Source organism: Lissotriton vulgaris, chromosome 6 (assembly GCF_964263255.1).
Source record: "Lissotriton vulgaris chromosome 6, aLisVul1.2, whole genome shotgun sequence".
Lineage (NCBI taxonomy): Eukaryota > Metazoa > Chordata > Amphibia > Caudata > Salamandridae > Lissotriton > Lissotriton vulgaris.
In genome coordinates, this window is record NC_141694.1 from 53,415,209 (window position 1) to 53,437,579 (window position 22,371).

Consider the following 22,371-nt stretch of genomic DNA (forward strand, 5'->3'; position numbering starts at 1 on the left):
TCATGTTTTCTGTCGTCTGTTCGCGCTGCCAGGTTTTCTCGAGGGTTCGGCAGGATTTCGTCGATTCTTTGAGGTCGTCGGTGAACCATGTTGTTTTCCTGTTGCCGGTCTTGCCTGGAGGGTTCTTCAGTGGTGCAAGGGCGTCGGCGCAGTTGGCGATCCACTGTGTGAGGATGCGGGCTGCGTCGTTGGTGTCAGTGGTGGTGATTGGTGGGTTATGGCTCAGTCATGGGGTTAGCTAGTCTGTGGTGACTTTGCTCCAGCATCGACAGGAAATCTGTTGCGGGCGGTGGTGGGATCTGGTCTTCTTAAAGGTGAAGTGGATGCAGCTGTGGTCAGTCCAGTGTAGTCCGGTGGAGTGGCTAAAGGCAACGTGGCTGCTGGCGGAGAAGATGGGGTCGAGCGTGTGGCCAGCGTAGTGGGTAGGGGTGTTCACCAGTTGCTTGAGTCCGAGGTTGTCGAGGTTGTCGAGCAGGGTGCTGGTGTTGTCATTGTTGTTCTCCAGGTGGAAGTTCAGGTCCCCTAGGAGGATGTAGTCTGATGAGGCGAGGGCATGTGGGCTGATGAAGTCGGCGATGGCTTCACTGAATTGTGTACGTGGGCCCAGTGGTCTGTAGACGAGGGTTCCTATGAGGGTGGTCTTGGGGTCGGTGTGGATCTGGAAGTGTAGGTGTTCGGCGGTGGAGAGGGCATCTTCGGAGTTGGTCGTGACGTCGATGGTGTTCCTGTAGATGATTGCGATTCCTCCTCCGGTTTGGTTGACGTGGTCCTTTCGGGTGATCTTGTAGCCGTCCGGGATGGCTATGGCGATGTCGGGGGCTGAGGAGGCGTTCATCCAGGTTTCGGAGAGGAAGGCGACGTCTGGTGCTGTTGTATCGAGGAGGTCCCAGAGTTCGACAGCATGCTTGTGGACGGAGCGGGTGTTGAGTAGGATGCACTTGAGGTGGTTGTTGTTGTTGCCTGGTCTGGGTGGTGGGATGCGGGTTCGGACGCAGGTGAATTTGCAGGTTTGGCAGGAGAAGGGTCCGTCGGTGCGCTTCGGAGTGGCTTGGTAGCAGGCGGCTGGTCGGCCGGTGTTGAGTGCGTGGAGGGGGGTGGTGTTGTATCTCAGTCGGGTTTCTTGGTTTCAGCGGGGGCCAGGGGTTCTGGCGCTGGGCGCGGACGGGCTTGCCGCTGCGAGCGTCCGCTGCGCGGCCTCCATAAGAAGGGCTTTTAGGGTTTGGAGCAGCTAGGAGGCGGGAGCGGGCGGCGAATGGGGCACCAGGGGGGCGGGGCCGCAGGGAGGCAGCGGCGGGAAGCGGGAGGGAGGGGAGCGGGTGGGGGGGAGGGCACAGGGCACTGGGGCGAAGAAGCAGAAAATAAGGAGAACAGTAAAAGGTGAGAAAAAAGGAAAGGCTTAAATAATAATGGCACACAAAAGGAAAAACAGTCCAGGGCACAAGAAAAAGGACTGCAACGATCACAGGCATGGACACAGCGGGCAGCGGGACAGCGGCACAGGGGGGCCGTGTGGCGGCTGAGGGGGCGACCTACCTGGTGACAGGGTCTTGTGTTAAGTCTATATAAAAATACTTATTTTTATACTACAACTTGTGTGGTGTCCATCTGTAGTGTTGTCACTGGGTTACTGTATGTGTTCACAAATGCTTTACACACTGCCTCAGAGAGAAGTCTGTCTGCTCGTGCCAAGCTACCAAGGGGGTGAGCAGGGGTTATTTTAGGAGTGTACCCCCTTACTCTGACTAGACGCAAGGGTCCCTATTTGGTCAAAGATACCTATCTCTGCCAACTAGAGACCCCCAAACACCTGACAAACCCCCTCCCTCCATGCTTGAAATGACATCACATCCATAATTTTCTGCATTGGGATAAGTATCCATATAGGGAGCTCTCTGTGGAATGGTGTGTGTTTTAGTATTCGTTCTACGAAAGACTGCCATATGTTTGCAGTCTGTTTGACCACATAGGGCATGTCACCAGAGATACCCGCACCCTCCATCAAAGCCATTTGCAGTCTAGCCAGCTAGACGCGCCCTCTCAGAAATCTATTTTCCCGGTTATCTCCCTCCTTCATCCACTGGGCCACATGCTGCAACTGAGATGCATAGTAATATAAAGCCATCGTGGGGGCTTCGGTCCCCCCTACTCATACCGCCGTGTTAATGTATGCCGGGCTACTCTGCTACGACGGCCCACACAGAATAGAGACACAAACACTGAGTTCAGTTGCTTAAATACTCGCATGGGGATATTACACATAGAGTTCTAGAAAGTGCACAAGCAACGCAGTGGTACCACTATCTTAGAAACCGCCAACCTACCCTTAAGGGAGATCGGCAGAGAGCTCCAGAAAGCCACCAATCCCTTAAGCGCTTCTCCCACCCTGGACACATTGAGGTGCATCACCTGTACCCCTAGATATCGGAAATGTCCCATTTCCCATTTCAGCCCAAGACACAGAAGCCGCTTCAGCGGCAATGCCAACAATTCAGCCAGAGGGAAGAGCAGGAACTTACATTTATTTAGCCGCAATGCGGAGTAAGCTCTGAAGAATTCCAGAAGCTACAGTTGCATAGGTATCACATCACGAGGGAAGAAGATATAAAACAGGGCATCATCCGCATATAGGGAGATTACTTGCGGGCTCCCCCAATATGTATGCCCCAACCTTTGAGATCCCTACGAGCCCAAACTGCAAGCGGCTCAATGGCCAGTGCAAAGAGAAGCAGTGATAGCAGGCTGCCTTGGCATGTTCCCCGCCCCAGTGTCTACATCTTTGACCGGCACGGGCCCACCCGTACTCGAGCACTCGGGTCAGTATAGATGAGTTTATCCCATTTGAAAAACCACAGGTCAATTCCCGAGGACCTCAGCACTTCCTGGAAATACCCTCAGTCAACGGTATCAAACACTTTCTCAAGGTCCACAGCCACTAGTGCCAGTTCCTCATTCAAGCCCTGTACCTTGTGCATATTGTGTTAAACGCCTTATGTATGAACACACTTTGATCTTCATGTATCAGGAGTGGCATATGCAGTGCTAAATGCTTAGCCAGTACTTTACACAATATTTTAACATCATACTTGATCGCGGTTAATGGTGGATATGCCGTTGGGTCCAAGTCGTCACCCCCCTGTTTCAAGGGCATCCAAATCTCCCCTTACCCCATGGTCCAGGGTAAAAGTCCCCCCTCAAAAGCCTCCTTGTACACCTGCAATAGGAGTTGAGCCAGCTTTACTGAGTAGGTTTGATAAAATTCTGGTGGAAACCCATCTCCCCCAGCACCTTGGCCCTGGGGAGCTCCCTCAGCGCCTCGAGAATCTCGTCTAGCGTCAGTAGTGCGTGTAGTTACTTCATCCCCTCCGGCGGTCTGCAAGTGCTGGTTAAACATTTCCAATAAGCCTACCCTGTTGTGAACCATATCGCGCTTGTGACGGTCGGTGGTGCGGTGTGCTAAGTCACCTGTCTGGACTTCTACTAATTAGTCTTCCCCCTTCTCTTAATTCTTGTTCAATAGGCGTCTGACCCGCATGTTAATCCCATGGCCACACCTCCCAACACCGCTTTCAATGCCTCCCACTCCGTGGCTCTACTGGGTTTCCCCCTCCAATTGTGAGTCATATATTCCCTCTCATCCTGATCTTCCAGTGTGTCAGGTGGCATCCTCCATCTCCGGTGTCCCTGTATAGGGGGGTTCCGGCATCCTCCATGTCTGAGGTCCCTGTACAGGGGGGGTTCGATCGAGTCACTCAGCTAACCAGAGCATGGTCCGACAGGAATCTCGTCAAGTGGTTCACCTCCATCCCTGGGAAGGCGGGCAACTCTGACACTAGCGCCTTGTCTAATCTACTATGTGTATTGTGCGTAGGTCAGTAGCACATAAAGTCCTTCTTGGTTGGGTGCCGTTCCCACCAAGCATCACACATGCCCATTTCCGCTCACTTTACAAGTTGGTCCAATGGGCACCTGCCTGCTCTAGTGATTGGCACTTTACTGCTCTAAACAAGCGGCCTATATAAAGTTAAATCTGGCCTCAGTAAAACACAGGGAAAGTGCTGAGGAGCAACCGAGTTTCTATATTCCTAGAATGATTACATCCAAATAGCAAGGTAGCTTAGCAGCCAACTTTAGGTTAGGAAAAAGCTTTGGGCGCGATGTAGGTAAATCTTTTTTACCACTTCATAAATACCGATTCATACCGAATCGGTATTTAAGAAGTGGTAAAAAAGAGAAGGGCAGATGTAGGTAATTTTATTTTAAAAATTACCGAATCGGAAGGAATCGGTATTTACCGATTCGGTAAATACCGAATCGGTAATGCCCATTGATTCCTATGGGCATTGAACCCCATAGGAATCAATGGGCATTACCGATTCGGTATTTACCGAATCGGTAAATACCGATTCCAGCAAGGGTGCAGGGGGTGTCACTTTGACACCCTCTAGCACCCCCAATACTGGCTTATGTGCCGTGTGGCACACAGACATGCCCTAAGGGCATGTCTGTCTGTCACATGGCATAGGTGTGCATGCACACATGTGCATGCACACCTGGATTCGGTATTTTAACACCCAATTGGATTGGGTGTTAAAATACCGAATCTGAAAGGCCTGTGGGACTCAGAAGAGTCCCACCTACATCTGGAAGATACCGAATCGGTAAAAATACCGATTCGGTATTTTACAGATTCTGTAAATTTACCGATTCGGTAAATATACCGAATAGGTAAATACTGGCCCCCTACATCTCAAAGTGCCAAATACCGGTCGGAAACGGCCGATTTCGGCCGTTTCCGACCGGAATTTGCCACCTACATCGGGCCCTTAATGAAGTGTTCAGTCTCACATTTCAGTTTAGCGCGCTGAGATCGTCTGTAGATAGTCTCCACTTGAGGGGATTGTTAAAGAGATATTTTCTGTTTGAATGAATCTTAATCACTTTTTATAATTGAATGCACCAGATATGGTGTTTTAAAAAAGATTGTAATGCAATGGTTTTTATTACCTATGTAAAATAAACTTGACTTGACTATCTAACACTATTTCTATTCTGAGAGCATAGTGAATGTACCCTTTGCTTGATCTCTTAGGTTAGCCTGAGACCCCATACCTGGATAATTTGGTCTGGTGTTGAGTTGGGAATCCCTTCCTGCAGGATCCGGATAGAAGATCAGCATAAGCAAAGCAGCATGGTGAAAACAACATGCGTCCCAGGTCCGTCGTGGCCGGAGTGCCCTCTGACCTCTAATAGGACAGTGCGCTGTTTACATAATAAAACAACTCTGTGTCAGAAGCACAGTTCTGATGCAATGATGTGTCTGCGTGTTAGAAGATGTCTCCAAACGGGCACGCACTGAGATATCTTGTTGCTTGTTACTGGCTTTGAACGAAGTGTACAGATTGTGTAGCAAGGAAAAGGCTTTTTTTTTTTTGGAGAGCCTTTATTATTACTTCAAGCAATTACAATTATGGGTCTACAACCACCCCGGCCGGCCGCTAGTCAAAGCAGACGTACAGCAAAGCAATGTGGAAAGTTATAACAGTTCGAAAACCGGGGTCCTACAAATGTCCAGGACATAACTTGTAATCAGGCGTACAGGTCTGAATTCAGGATTATGAAGGTTCATTTTACAATAAGGAAAAATTAAAAAATAAGTACCATACGGTCATACATGGTCCTACAATAATGAGCATGAATCAGGATATCCGCAAATAGTACAAATACAAATGAAGTATTGGGGGTAAGGTACGCAAGTCAGGATAAATCTAGGCACAAACCCGTTCCGTAGCAAAGCTGAACCCCACCCCTCAAAATGAAACATACTGTAGGGGACATGAGGAACGACGACACTAAAAAAGGGGAAAAAGACTAAAGGGCCATAGAAACAAATAACGGACAATTTGACAAACCCCATCCCCTTACCCCCCCACCCTGCACCACTGCAGAAGGCCACGGCCTACCCCCCCCAGCAGCGTGCCTGTCGCCCTAATGGAGACCCGAAATATAGAAAAAGAGGAGAAAGAAGAAGAGAAGAAAAAAGTGGAGGAGGACCCTCGATCTTGCCACCCGGCCCCGCCCCTCACCCCTGCGCCCAGGAGACATCGCAAAAGCAAGATCAGAATATCCATGGAGAACATCAATCACCGACCACACCAGCAATATAATCCCGGCCAAATGTCCCCCAAGAACCGTTAGCCGACAATAAGTCCACTAGACTCTGGACGGTATCATCCCTGGCCTTGTCTATCAATGGAACCAACATACGTCCACTTATCAATCGGTATACAGAGCGGCGTGGAGGGTCCAAGTGATCCGGGCGGGCCAGGCCGAGGTACCGCTTCATAGGACTTCAGCAACCCAAACCCATCCGAGCATGTATGGCGGAAATCCGTTAGTGTCGATATTGACCCTGAGAACTTCCCCAAGTCCGAACACAGTCTCACCATCCAAGGAAGGAGACTCACACAATCCGGCAAAAGCGGAGACATCGCCGGGGCAGCCCAAAAAGTAAATCGGCGTTGTTTCCCCAGCCGCCAATTAGACATGTGCCCCGAAGAGACACTCGCATGTACAACCGTGCTGTCCAGGGCAATCACAGGAGCCGGGTCTTGCAGCGGCTCCAGGAACCTAGGCGGAGCTGGAGCACTCTTCATGGACATAGAAGCGGGCACGTCGGCACTCCGTTGAGATCGAACTGTGCCCGTGTGGAACGGCGGGACAGCAATGGCGGCCATCCTTCTTCCCAAGTCCCGGGCATTACAGATCAGGGTCTCGTGCAGGGTCGTTAGAGCAGCCAATACATCTTTGGACGTGGGCTCCTTCTCGCGCCGCCAGTCCCCTGATCTCATCCGCACGGCAGCTGTTCGACCTGGATGTGGTCCGCAGAGGAGGGCGCCGGCCACCATCTTAGCCAGTCCGGCCTCGTCCTTCTTCACCTCACCTCAGGGAAAGGGCCCCAAACCTGAGCGCTACAGGATTCACAACCGGGACTCAAAAATGCAAGGCAGGCTCCCCGGAGAAGAGTCACCAAAGGGCTAAACAAAATCTCTGCCGCTCCCCGGGAGCCGCCCGCCGATTCCGGGGGTAATCCTTGATCATGCCCGGACACAGAACTGGGGAGGGGGGCCAGATATCGTGCACCCCCCTCGACCCTGCTTTGCCACGCAGCCCCACAAGGCACACCGCTAAGTGGACGGGGTCGTCACTGCGGCCATCGGCCCATCAAGTCACCGGCGCCCTCCGGCCGACTCCTCACCGCCACCAGTGGCCGCTGTTGTCGCAGTCGCGGCCGGCTGTTCCTCTCAATCGACACCCCGGTCCCAGCACCGCGAGGGCCTCAGAACAGTCGGGGACATTTCTCCGGGTCTGCCGCACGTAGAAGCCTCAGGAGCAGACGGTAAGTGATAGTTCTCCTTCGCCTACTTAAATATGCCGTTACGGCTCAGGATATTTGCCAGGATGTATGCGCGGGGCGAGAGGGCTCACGGAGCCGAGCGTCTATGCGGCCATCTCGGTCGCTGGCTTGGCTCCTCCCCCAGCAAAGGCTTTTTAAAAAGAAGGCCCATTTACAGCGTATTCTCAGACCACTACGGTGAAAACAGAACATGTGAAAAATAATATTGCTAAAATTAAGTTTGCTAAAACGTGTAAAATATAATGGACAAAATTGAGAACTAAGTGGACCCAAGAAGACCACAGAACAGAATATCCTTCTCTCATTGATGCTGCACCCTGAAGTAGGTTTAGGAATGCTCAGATCTAGGCAGCACAGATATCTGCTACTGGAGGGAGCGCATAAGTACAGAACTTTAGGGAGAGTCATGGTAAGCGGTCTTGCAGCACCTCTTCGCCACTATTAGTGCTGACCATACTTCAGGGACGCCTCTGAGTTGAGTAGATAAGGACCTGCAGTCAGGACAAAGGGCCCATTCCTGCCTCGAGCGAAACATCAGAAAGAACCAGACACTGGAGGTGGAAGAATCAAAGACAAGAAACACTTACCTTTAGTTAGCACACAAAGTCTCAGAGTAGAGCCTACTTCTGAGCCAATCCGGAATCAGAAGCATAACCACTGCAAGGGACTGAGGTGACAAGGATTACATAACATGTGTAGCTACGCCCAGGGTTTGCTTCTGCTTGGTATTAGCCCCACGACGACCTTTAGAGAAGACGGACGTCACTTATGATTAAACAAAGAAAGGCTTAGATAACAAAAAAGTGATTACGGTAATGGACGGGCATGTCGGAACTGAAAAATGTCAATATGCTGGAAAGACAAAAGAGAATTTCACAAGAAACAAAACAAACGTTTTACAAGCATTTGCCAGCTGAACATGCTATGCAGCGAAATATTAGCAGCAGCCGGTCACTCACAACATAGGAATACAAGTGGTGGCAATGTATGCTTCGTAATACTGACGCTTTAACTTCACAGCACATAAGAGCAACAAAGAATACCATTTCAAAGTTAAACACCCTCAAAAGGGTGTAAACATATGTTTATTGTCTTCAAGGAATACAGCAAATCATCTAAGAACCATATAAACACAAAAAGGAAAGTCTCACGGAAGACAGTATGTCCTTGAGCGAGTAAATATCCTTCCTTTTGATCACTGATGTGCAGTGCTAACCATTTCTGTAGCATGCTGTGTTTCACAAATCAAGATAGTCTAATACAGCCCATGCTACGATCCATGATCTGGTTGAAGGCGACCTTGTTTGCACTGTCCAGAAGAGGGAATTAATGGTTCAGGTCTTTTAGACTATCCAACGGTAGCAGCTCGTGTCCTGGCAGAGTGGCGTGAGAGGGTGACGGAGCACAAACAAAGAAGGCACAAAGGAGATCACAAAAATAAACGTACCTGCCGCTTCGTCGCATCTCTGCTCTTCTGCTCCCGTCGTCACTAGCACAGGCTCCAAGAATCCCCTGTGGCCAATCCAGGCGCTGCTTTCATGATCAATCAATCAATCAATCAAGACATTTATAGAGCGCACTACTTACCCGGAGGGTCTCAAGGCGCTTGGGGGAGGGGGGGGGGTGCTGCTACTGCTCGAACAGCCAGGTCTTGAGCTTCTTCCTGAGGGAGAGGTGGTCTTGGGTCAGGCGCAGGTCGGTCGGGAGGGAGTTCCAGGTCTTGGCGGCCAGGTAGGAGAAGGACCTTCCTCCTGTAGTCGTTCTTCGGATGCGGGGGACGGCGGCGAGGGCGTGACTGGCTGATCGGAGGTGGCGTTTGGGAGCGTAGAAGTTGATGCGGTTGTTGAGGTAGCTCGGGCCTTGATCGTGTAGGGCTTTGTATGCGTGGGTGAGGAGACGGAAGGTGATTCTTTTGTTGATGGGGAGCCAATGCAGGTCTCTCAGATGTCTGGAGATGTGGCTGTGTCGTGGGATGTCGAGGATGAGTCTGGCTGAGGTGTTCTGGATCCGCTGGAGTCTCTTCTGGAGCTTGGCGGTGGTTCCGGCGTAGAGGGCGTTGCCGTAGTCCAGTCGGCTGGTGACGAGGGCCTGGGTGACCGTCTTCCTGATCTCGGTGGGGATCCACCGGAAGATCTTCCGTAGCATGCGCAGGATGTTGAAGCACGACGAGGAGACGGCGTTGACTTGTCTGGTCAGGGAGAGGGAGGAGTCCAGGATGAAGCCCAGGTTGCGTGCGTGGTCTGTCGGTTTGGGTGCGGTGCCCAGGGCGGGGGGCCACCAGGAGTCGTCCCAGGCGGAGGGCGAGGAGCCCAGGATGAGGACTTCCGTCTTGTCTGAGTTCAGTTTCAGGCGGCTGGTCGTCATCCATTCGGCTACGTCTTTCATCCCTCGTGATGCTAAAAGCAGCTTCAGGATAGGCCTGAGGATTTGCGCTCACAGTGATACTGGGAGCCTGTGCTTGCTCTGTCCAACCCAGCAATTCAGCTGGGGCCTTGGGTTGGAGAGAGCTTCACTGTGCATGACGATTTGGCCGGCCTGAGACGGACTGCCAAATCATCATGCGCAGTGACAAACGTGCCCTGCTCACCACTACCCCTCCGTGACGGCCTCGCCCCCAAGCCTCGATAGTGTAAGACAAATAAAACGATAATAAACCCTTTTATTATTGTTTTATTTATTATGTTTTGAGGCTGAAGGGAGGGTGATGCTCCTCTGCTATAGCGGAGGAGCCGCCGCTGCTATCCAATATATATTTTAAACATTAGTGTACACTGTTTGCTCTAGTTTCTTAGGTCCCCTATGCTACGACTGTCTTATATCCCCCCAACCCCCAAGTAGCTAAGCAGCGAGAACAGGAAATGTTGCTGTTCCAGAATGCAGGACAATGATTTTTAAAGTGAAAAAAATCCACAAATTAGAATTAAAACATTGAAGAAAATTTTCATCAACAAAACAGAAGATTAGCTGGACTTCAAAAGCAAAATAAATAAAGGCTATATTAAAAAGAAAGACTTTTCAAAAAGGAAACATGGGAAACTGCTAGAAAAGAAAAAATCAGGAAAGTGTAGTCTTAGGAGTCTCTCTGGTGAGTTACCCAGTAGCCACTCAAAAGGTAACATTTACGTTTGCAGAGAAAATCCTTTTCTCTAAGATTAATGTTTACATTTTGGCATATCCGCCTATTAAAACAAAACTTTTCCCAAACATATTCCAAGAACAGAAACAGGAAGTGATATGATATCTGAGCATGCATTACATGCAGACTGCAGATCCATTATTGCAGAAAAGGTGCAAAGAAAAAGGATGAATCTTCTTGTCGCCTCACTTATGAGGTTAAAAATCTACGCACCTCAATCGTGTTTACTAAGATCGGAGCTGCCTCCATGCCATAGGAAGGGCACCCGCTCCACATTGCCTGAGATGCAGCGATTTCAAGGGCTCCTTTTTTCACATCATCTGGAGCTGTCCCCACATACAATCTTATTGGAAAGTTATCATTGGAAAACCATATTATCGTTACCCCTCCACCTGGACCCAAAGTACCTTTTTTTGGGTATCCCTAATGATATGGATCTCTCCTGGGCCCAACTATTAATCTTTGACCTCAGGTTGACAGTGGTGAAGAGAGTTGTGGCTCGCCGCTTGGGAGCTGGGAGTGTCCCACCGTAGATGAGTGGAAGAGAGGTGTGGATATGTACTTGATAGCTGAAAAAGCTACATATGCTAGTAGAGGCTCTCTCCGAAAACTCCACAATGTCTGGGGGAAATGGTTATCATCATATTTTTCCCTAGAGGGACTGCAAGGGGGAGAGGAGGTGCAATGAACCGGGATGGTCATCGCGCCACCCCTGATGCCATTTCTAGTTGTGGTTTAATGTGTTCTTATATTACTAGAATAGTGTGGGCTGCTGTTGGAATGCGGGGGAGTGGGTGGGGAGAAGCGGGTTTTGATATGCCATGTTGTTGTTTAAGATGAACAGATGATGGGACATTTTTGCTCACTTATGGAGTATTACTAACCTGTACTGTACTACCTAAGAAAACTTTCATAAAAATATATATATTTTGTAATCTACGCACCGCACTCCCTGTTTTAAAGGTTAGAAACAGGTGGACGAATCTATATCCCCCAAGTATGAAACAAGGTTACTAAAATGTTAAAAAATAACATAGATTGAAAGAGCTTATGACTGGAACAATCTGGCAGAAGAAAATCTTTATTTTAAGAAAAAGCATTTTCTTTCAATGAGGAAAAGAAAAAAAGAGGAAAGAAAAATAAATTTGGAAATTAAATAATCCTTAGAGATTACAAGCCATTCCATTCAGGAACCATAAACAGACAACCACGGAAAATTTGAGGAAAAACAGAGTAGGACAAAGTCTTGCCTAGGTTACCCTTTACCCAGGCATAATTCAGCAAAGCTTTAGAATAAGTAGCCCTACTGCCTCACAGCCAACAATACCTCAAAAAAAGGCTCAAGGTAAATGACCAGAACACCCTCCACAGCATGAATTTGAACCTCCCAACAACCTCAAGCCATGCTTCACTCCAAAGTGTTGTGTCCAACTGTTACGTCGCAGCAAGCACACTGGTAGGAGCTACCGTGTTCTGCAGCACGGCCATCTCTTTGAAGAGGACCTTGGTGATGTGCTCACCTGCCTACTGGACTTTTGCTGGGGGCCCATAGAATTACAGCCATTTAGAAACTTCTTTTCTACCGCACGGCCGTTTATTACGAATATTTTGGCAAAGTGCTCGCCGACTTACCTGACTTTTGTCAGGTATTTATCGAACATCAAGCAGCCGCATTTCTGAAACCAATTAAAGAGCCACATTACTCCACCTCAGTGTGCTGGTAAGACCGCCTACTCACTGTGACTTATGCATTAGTCTGGTGCATACCCATGTAATTGACCACCCATTCACAGTGAGCTGGAGACTTACCTCGCCTTTTCAGGATTTAACTGCGGTTGTCTTTTGATTGTCCTGATGAAGACCTGCATGCGTAGGTCTACAATTACCCTCTATGCCTAAGTCGGGTTGAAACGTCAACACCCCTCATTTCATGGCCTGGAATACACTATGCTGGTCCTTTCTGAAATTGGATGGTGCATTCTAAAACGAGCGGCATCATTCTGTAAAATGGACATGTAATAATATAGCACAACGTTGTAGTAAACAGGCCTAGGAGCACTGGTTTACTTATCTTGCAACCAGTGCTGTATCTGTATAAATATGATACCTTGATTTTCAATTGTTTCTTTTTTGACTTTTCTTTTCTGTATTCACCTTGCACATGAGCACTTTCTGTCCGGACAACCGTCTATTGATATATGCTTTATTGATTATCCTCATTCTATAATTTCTATGTAAAGAAGATAATGTCTCAAAGATTCCGTTGTTTTTTGTCTTTCTCTCTGGTGTATTGTTGAATAATGTTCTACGCCTTTGTTCAGTGACTATGAGATAAAGTTTTCGATGACTCATTGATTTGATTTCAAGGGTCTTTTTCCTCTTTGGGTTTCTAAAGAGGTACTTCAGGACCAATTGTTGTTCTTACCGTATTGTTCCCAGGTCCTTTGACGCATTCTGGGATTACCCGATTAGCTTATAATGGTGTCCAACTGTTAAGCATGTATGTCATCTTACTTGAAAGGATACTTCCAATGTGAACAAAACTTACTGAAAGAGGGCAATATCTGCAGGTCTGTGGAGGCCCTACAGGCAAATCAAACTGCTGACATCACGCAAACGTCATGTGAGCGGCACTAGAAGGTATCTATGGGAGTATTTAAAATCAGGGTCCTGCTCCCACCTCCTGGTCGCACTTAGCCCTGGTAGACTTGGATACTACATAGCATCTGTCAGTGCTGTTAATATTCCATTCAACAAGTGCAACGTGACTGGTACATCCCCTTTAGATTCTTAAATTAAAAAAACATATACACAATTTAGTAGCAAAAGTCCTTTTCCACTCCCAATGCTCCATACCCTAATCATTTTACTGGAATTACACTAGAATTACACTAGACTCTGAAAACTCAGCTGTCATAGTTGGTCCAGTAGTAAAATCACAATTTACTTGAAAAGCCTGTCTCACTCTGGTTGTTATGGCAGGTTAAGGATACTTGCTGGTGTGGGTTTGATTGATTCAGATGCTCCGTCCATCACCACTCCCTTTTGTACAGCTTTTGGCCGCCCTAAGTGTGGCAGGGTATGCTCAGACGTGAGTCCCTTGCTCACTTTGCCACTGGATTCAAGCAAGCCGGGCTGAAGATGGATGGAATGCCAGACACCGGTCCTCCGAAGCCTGTTTCCTGTCCAGGGAAGACATGGCTTGGCAGTTCGGGCTGGACTGTTCCCATGAGGCACAGGGTCAGACTGATTTGCATATAGCCATGTCTGAACTGGGGTGGCAGAGTGAGCTAAAGAACGGTGATGGATTAAACCCAGATCTTTTGACTGGGTGTGAGTGTTTGATTGATTCAGATGCTCCGTCCATCACCACCCCCTTTTGTACCGCTTTTGGCCGCCATAAGTGTGGCAGGGTATGCTCAGACGTGAGTCCCTTGCTCACTTTGCCACTGGATTCAAGCAAGCCGGGCTGAAGACGGCTGGAATGCCAGAGACCGGTCCTCAGAAGCTTGTTTCCTGTCCAGGGAAGACATGGCTTGGCAGTTCGGGCTGGACTGTTCCCATGAGGCACAGGGTCAGACTGATTTGCATATAGCCATGTCTGAACTGGGGTGGCAGAGTGAGCTAAAGAACGGTGATGGATTAAACCCAGATCTTTTGACTGGGTGTGAGTGTTTGATTGATTCAGATGCTCCGTCCATCACACCCCCTTTTGTCCCCCCCTTTTGTACCGGTGTGGGCATGCAGCTCTTCACGCTTCAGTGCGTCAGCAGGGGTTCGGAGATGAAAACTAGTGGGATAATGGAAAATCCTTTACAGTGCACACTATTCCATTTGATTCCAATTAGCAAGTCAGGAGGAAAAACAAATCTTCTCAGATCAAATATAATTAGCTAACCTTTCAACCACGTTTGATAATTATTTAAATTACAAAAAAGTTCAACAATTTAATTACGGAAAGGTGAAAAAGTAAATCCAGAATGTAGCTTTGGCTCCAGAACATCCTGTAATTTTGGCTTAATTGAAACAAAATGCTCACGGCAGCTTCCTTTATGTTTGTGCCTATCAAGCCCAAGGGGTTGAGATCCTCCGTTTCCATGTACCAGCCCTAATGAGTGGAAACAACTGGACCAGGCAGTTGCTTTGATCATGCCCCATTACCATGGCAGTAACAGTCTCAGATGAAGATATAGCTGTCATCATCGCTTTCATCGAGGTCATTGTAGTCAAAGTTTTCTTCGTAGAATTCGTCACTGTCGGAACTGCTGATGGACAAGATGGAGGTGATGGATGACATATTGCTGCTGCTGCTATCCAAATTAGTCAGGCTCACTTCTGCCTCTTGTTTCTCTACAGCAACAGATGATAAAAATCAACTCACTAAAGTTTGGTGTACAGACTTCAAGTTATCACTTCAGCTCTTTCAAATGTTCATTGCTCCTTCATAAATATACAACATTTCCATTGCCATTTTACTTTGTGCTTCAACAATATCCAATTGTACCTACATATTACTTACTTTACCTACTTCTCAGTAAGCTTATAAGACATGTTAATTGGTAATACACGGGATGCAGAGACAGAAATGTTACTTGCCTAAAGTATAATTCTTCATTGGTGGTATGTTTCTCAACTATAGAATTATCTCCACTGGTCTAGAGAAGAAGGGCTATATTTCAATATACATAAACACAAAAATGTTTACATTTCAGAAGTCCATCACTCTCCAGAGAGGTCTGGCCACGAGTTCACCAGCTGCCATCATGTTCTAATTGAAAGCTTATTAATGGGAGAACAAACATTTAATAGCTATATGTGGCAGGGAGCATAATCATGAAGGAGTACTCCGATTTATAGTAAAGTAACTTTCAATTTTCCATTAAAATATGTTCCTCATAATCCAGAACCTTTGAATAAACTAGCAGGCCATATCTCATTAAGCAGAAGCATCGTACCAAAGGAGATGAAAGGAAGACACTTTTTTAAAGAACAGAGAACATTTTAATAGAGAGCTGTCCCAACAGAGAGAGCTTTCTCAAATCAAAGTTAACACGCCACGATGAAGCAGATGATGCCTGTGGACCGTTTCCAACGTGCTGTACAACAAAATGGATATTTCGAGGTAAAGCTGTGGGGCAATAAGCATTTCTTTTCTCACAGCATCAGCCATCATCCAACCCATCTCAAGATATTTCCAAGCTTACAGCAAATATGAAACAGATTCAACTTTTTGAAGCCCTCAAGGGCATGTGAGATTTGCTCAGTTGCCAAACATATGCATGAGAACAAACCAATAACGGACAGATTTAAACAGAAATTTTGGCAATACTCCAAGAAAAGAATGTTGAATGAGTTCTGAAAGTTGTGGTCCTCTTATCGCATACAGTTGTTAGTGAGCACTTATAAAAGCAAGTGGACTGCAATGTATGAGCTTATCGCATCTGCAAATACTGCCAAGAACCCCTACAATCATTTGTGGGCTCATGCTCCACTGGCATGTTATTTGGTGTTTCACTCCTTGGAAGGCAAGTCTGCAGTCACAACTTTGGATTGGATCCATGAGCTTTTTCAGTAAGTACTCTCGAATACTAAGGGGGTTTGCTTATGCTCTCGTAGGAAATAAAACTATAGTTCTGTGCCACACAGGCAACACAACTATCCCAATACATATTTCGGCTGCTGGAGAATGGGCCACTATATATTCACATCTAGGTGCATGACACACACACTTTGTTAAAGGTCACCTCTTTTAAGTTATCTTCCTGGCTTCAGAATGATTGGTTGAAACGCCCACAAATGGATAGTCTTCAGTAAAACGCATGCAAGACAGAAGTTATCCTTTATGTAAATTGAGAAAGAACATAACAATATCATGTCTCCCTGCAATAAAGTGAAAGTGAACCCTTCAGCCTTAAATCGCTCTAATTTTTAAAAGCTGCACATGTTAATGTGCATTATGTAGGTAGCATATCACTGGTTCTTGCTTTTACACTAAGGGGCCGATTACGATCTCGTTAGAAAGGGCTCCTAACGTGATCCGTAACGAGCGAATCCGATACGGAGTTGCTGTTTCGACCCAATCGTCCCCTGGTCCGAACGACCAAGTACAATGCAAAACTCTCGTCCGTGTTGAACGAATCGTTTCCAAACCCGATACAAGCGAGTACGATGCACGATTCGGACAGCCGTATCGACTTGGTTTTGCCAGGATGAATCGGCTGTCACAATCGGACTTCAGGGGGCTGTAGCAAGCCCCTCTTCACCCCGGGCCCTCCGAATCGGTCCCGTGGGGGGTCCTCTCTTTCAGGCGATGCATAATGTGGCAGGCACCAAGGGCCCCCGCCACCGGGTGCAGGCTTTTCCCCACCCACCCCTTTTTGCTATGGGAGCCTGTGTACGCGTACGGTATACAGGCTTCCATAGAGTTCAATAGGAGTCTGAGCGAACCGAGTCCATCACTATATGGATGCATCGGAATCGGTCGCTCTGACTCCAGGAGCACGATTCACTTGGAAAGCCCTCCGGATCGGAGTAGTACGGAGGGCTTTCATAGCAAGATTGTAATCGGCCCCTAAGAGTTGTCGGAGCAACTATTAATTCTAGACTTGAATACTGTAACCATCTTATAATGTCAGATCTCACCTGAGTTTCTGCAAGAGCGATAGGAGGAACGTGAAGCAAGTTCCCAACTTCACCCACCACCAAGCCTGCCCAACATGTATCAAAGCAACTCGAGGTGGATTGGGGGAAGAGGGGATGGGAAAAGAAAAAACATATGTCCCACGGAGTCAAAGTCAGGATGATGTGTGGAGCTCAAATGTCGCTATTCACCTCCTGAATGTAAATAAAAGAATAGAGGGATCAGTGCATGTATATACCATTGCAAAATACCATAACTGTTTTAACAGGAGTGTTTACATGAATGCAATACCTGAATAAATCCCCTCTTGCATGTTTATAAGTAAAGGACTGCATACACAGGAGTAGAATACAATGTATGAAAATAAGGAAAACAGATTTAAACAAGGACAGGATATCTAAAAAAAACATGACTATATAAGGGTGACTGTATGCATATTTAAGGTTGTAAGCAGCACGAGACAAAGAAAGACTTCAATTACATAAAAAATATCCAAAGTCTGGGTTATATATATATATATATATATATATATATATATATATATATATATATGCAATGACTTCTTGTATACATGTCTGACAAAAAGCTAAGGTCAAAAACAAAACACACAAAAATAGTGTAGAGCCTTATTAGGTCTAAATACTTATTTCTTAGAATGTCCGAAACAAGGAATTGCTATTTGGTGTGGAATTGTCTATTTCAGAGGAGTCACAGCTGTAAAACACAAGCAGAGTTTTAGCAGGCAAATGAGCATATCAGTTAGTTATTGCATATATGGTTGACATCTTCACATTGGCGCAGTGCGCAATACCACCATTTTTCTTATTGTATTTTGTAAGGGATCCTTGAGTGCTGAGCTGGAGCAGATTGCAGGAACTAGAGGACGCCAAGAACCGGTGAGAAAGATGATGGACCTCAACACCGCCGAAGGCGTCAGGCACCACGTGCAAATGACCCATAAGTGGAAGAAAGTGTTCCTAGGGCAGAAGATTGCAGACGCGAAATCTAAAACTCTAAGCAGTCTTCTGCTGTAAGAGGTGGGCTTTTAACAAGTCCTCCGCTCCTGCCGCATCCAAAACCAGGAGTGCGGCAGGCACGACAATATTGATCTTCATACAAAAAAAACAATCAAACTACAAATGGGATAAATACAGTCCAGCTAATCTGGTCCCTGTGAAAGAGAGGTGCTTCACAGTCTAAAAGGCCCTTCACCGACTACCAGAGGAAGAACATGTGAAAGAAATATGAATGGCCAGCACATGATTAGGTATGACCGAAAACCTATATTATTTTTACTGTGGTCTTTGGGAAAAAAATCCGCTGGCGAGAGAACTAAACAAATTTCTACAGAAGACCATGTAAGACACTCTTCAAACTCTTAGGGGCTGGAGGAAAGTTTTGCCATCCTTCTCTTTACAGACTTCTGGACAATTATAGCAACAGTGAGCCACGTGACTGGAAAACTCTCTAATTAGCCTCTGAACCCCCAGGGAGGTAGTGAGCAAGGACGCCTGTAGTAATGCTGCAGTACTGCAATAATTTGCCAGCAGTTACTGCTTGCCATGGCAGCCTCTGGGACAGGTAATCTCAGAATGTGTTAAGGAGGTCAAGGGCTGCAAGATATCTAAAGACACATTCTGGAATTCATTGAAAACCATGGCACTGTCCAAATGATGAAAAAGAATGGATAGATCCAGGTGCCACCCTCAGGCCTTGCTCACCTTGAGTCGCTTGATTACTGCACTGGGCGTCATCATTGGATGTGGAGCTTAGGTTTATCCCGAGTTCTTCCAACCTTTTCTTCTTACTGGTCAACGGGCTAATTCCTTCTGTAGGCTCCGTTCGTCTCTTCATTGTTACTGTAATAGAAAGCCACAGATCATGTTTTAATATTTGTACAATTCACCCCAAAGATGAAAGATAAGGTAGAAATACACCATTGAGAGTAAGGGAGCCTAGAGGCATACATAGACAACACCATGGAGTGAATGCTAGAAGGATACTATTTAACTAAAATCAAGAACACTGCAATTGTACTGTGAACCGATTCTTTTATAAGTGGCATAAGACCGCTTTAAAAGAGGAGTGTAGGGGAGGTGGCCAAGATGGCGGCGAGGTAGGATGCGTTCTTCCTGAGCTCCTGCCCGCCGTCCGCCGCAAATAGCATCTAATGGCACCTGGAAGAGCTGGGGAGCACGGAACTGGCGGCGGAGTCCCGCACTGTCCCTCCCTGTCGGCGGTTGTACCAGCGGCTGACCGCGAATGCCGAATCCGGGCAGGAGGCTCACGAATCCGGCAGTGATATCACCAGCGCGGCAGAGGCCTGCCAATAGGGGCGGTCCGTGATAGAGACCTCTGAGGCTAGCTTCCGGCTCTATGGCCTCTGCCTGGCACGTTCTCTGCCGCACGGAGGTGACAGCGCTCCTGGTCGGGAGCCCGTGGAGCCGGTGGCCGGTAGTAAAGCGAACGCAGCAGTATCTGCAACGCCTGGGGAGCACCGGAGGACTCAAGGAGCCACACCAGGCCTGCAGCATCGACCGGGAGTGGAGGTGAGGCATTCCCTTCCCACACGGCGACGGAGGCGGCATAGCTTTTGCGGCGCAACGGGCAAGGGGACACGGGCCTGCTGATTCCAGGACCAGCGCCGACGCCTGAGGGGAGCTGCAGGAGACCCGGTCTGCCGCCTGCCCTGGGTGGGAGAGCGGGGCCGCCCCTGGGGGAGGGCCTGGCCTAGAGACGCCACAAACTGCAGGCCTGAAGACATAATAGGCCGGGGTCTCCCGGTGCTGGGGTCGACGTCCTCCTCCCGGGATGGGGGAGAGACACCCGGGCGCCCTCCAGCGGCAACCTCAACCCTGAGCGGGACAAGCCTAGAGTGGCACAACCTTGCCAGCCACATCGCCAAAATTGAGGCCGGAGGCCTGGGCCCAACGGAGATCGCCGTTGCCGGCAGTGGAGGTCGGGAGGTGCCGCCCTCCAGCATAACCCACAGGAGAGGTCATCACAAGCTCCTGGCGCAGATGGACATGGGCGACAGTGGGAGGTGACCCGTGGACACCCCACATACGCAGGTTGCTGGGAACAATAAGAGCTGCCCTGGATCGGAGGAGAACAGCGGCCAATCACTGCGAGAATCAGCAGGGTAGCCGGGCGGTGAACGGAGGGGCGACTACCGGAGCGGGGACACCGACCTGACCGGGCAGGGAGAACCCCCCCTTGTTCTAAGGGCCCAGTGACCAGATTGCATTGCTCGGTGGCGGCGGCCTTCTCCTCGGAAGTACACACCCTACCTTCGGGACTCACGTCCTTGCTACCTGGTGAGGCCTGATAGCATGTCCAAAGGTAGAACCAACAAGGCGAAGGGCCTCAAGGACATCTTCGGCTGCTCGCTCTCCAGCCCCGACATGGTGGCCGCGACCCCGGAGACCGGGGCGGGACAGGGCCCCCCATCCACCGGAGACGAACCAATCACGAAGGCCTTCCTCGAACCGCTCTTCCTCACCCTCAGAGAAAATATACAATTGGTTAAATCTGAGTTTGCTGCAGAGGTCAAGGAACTTCGACGGGACATCGATGGAGTCGGAGAGCGGGTAGCCTCCCTGGAGGAGACACAAGACGCCAGGACATCGGACCTAAACGTGCTGTAGCAGGAGGTAATTCGTCGATCTTTAGACCCAGATGGAGGATTTGGAGAACCGCTCTCGACAACACAACATCCGGATCCGAGGGGTTAAGCTCTCCGAGGACACCCGCGACATCTTCGCGTTCACTCTGGATCTTTTCCGCTTCATCCTGGGAGAGCCGCAGGAATCTGACGTTGTCCTTGACAGAGCACACAGAGTAGGTCCACCTCGGGCCCCTAATGCACCACCAACGGACATTCTGGTATGTGTACAGGACTTTAAGACCAAAGAGGCCATACTCACTAAAGCAAGGTCCCTCCACCCCATCTCCTACCAGGGACACTCACCGGTGCTATACCAGAACTTAGCCCTGATCACGCTGCAGAGGCCCCGCCAGTTTCGCCCGGTCACGGACCACCTCCGGCAAAAGGGGATCTCATACTCCTGGGGTCACCCGTTTCGCCTCATCTTCCGCCATAATGGAAAGCTCCACCAGATCCGCTCACTCACAGAAGCCTGCAGCCTACTGGGACTGGCATAGTCTACTGAAGACGACGACGATCGCAGCTCCACATTGAGACCCAAGGTCTCCCCTTCAGGATGGCAGCGCCAGGGCAGGCGAAGGCTCTCTCGACGACAGCCCGGATAGGAGATAGCCAAGGGCCAGCATGAAGCCCTGTCCGCGGCCACTGAGGCCCTTGCCGGAGAGAACTCGACCGCCAAATCACTGCTTCCAGCCTACTGAACCAGCTTCTGGCTCCCTTTTGGACAAATGACGCCCCCCCCCCCCTTGCAATTTGATCAGTTGCCCTGGGGCGACAGACTATTTTTGTTCTTTGGACTTGTTGCCCTGTCCCCCGTTGGGGACGGACTTTGGGGATTTTCTAGTTATGGGGTCTTGGGTTTCCTTTTTCCTTTTTTCCTTAACTACGTTCTGTTTGGAGGACCCCCCTCATCCACACTTTCCCTACCTCCGCCAGCGCACAACGCCTCCAGAGTCAACACTACTGCCTTCTCCTCACAATACTCCCACACTCTGCCTGCAAGGCGCCTATGCAGACACACCCTACTCCGCCCACTAGATGTCACACGGTCCACTTAAAATCCTGACCCTTAACGTCCGGGGTCTGAATAACCCCATCAAACGTCGGGCTATCCATAACTATTAAGAACACTCAACGGCCGATATTTGCCTCCTACAAGAGACCCACTTATTACACAAAGACCAACACAGGCTGAAATCCCGGGCCTTCCCCACACAACTGTTCTCCTCCCACTCCACTAAGTCTGCAGGGGTGGCAATACTGGTATCCCGCTCCTTCAGAAGGAGGCCGAGATCAAGGGTCACCTACTCAAGTACCAATTCCTAGTGGCTGGGGTATTCCTCATAATTGGTTCGGTCTACACTCCCAATGAAGGTCAGGACAAATTCCTACAAAGCGCACTCACTGAAGCCACAGCCAACTCCAAGAGGCGCCTGCTACTAGGAGGGACCTGAATCTTGTTTTTGACAACATCACTGACCACTCCTGCCAGCGCACCAGTCAGGTAGGGGTCC

At 48.7% G+C, this 22,371-nt stretch overlaps 1 protein-coding gene across 4 annotated transcripts in view; it reads right to left on the reverse strand.

The window, feature by feature from the left end:
• Positions 1-22,371, reverse strand: part of LOC147706778 (uncharacterized) — a 475,050-nt gene that overhangs the window by 398,602 nt on the left and 54,077 nt on the right. For all 4 annotated transcript variants that reach the window (XM_086925910.1, XM_086925909.1, XM_086925907.1 and 1 more), the window contains exon 2: positions 18,912-19,049. In XM_086925910.1, coding sequence (XP_086782036.1) covers positions 18,912-19,044 — 133 coding nt within the window. In that variant the 5' untranslated portion in view covers positions 19,045-19,049. The remainder of the gene's footprint in view (positions 1-18,911; positions 19,050-22,371) is intronic.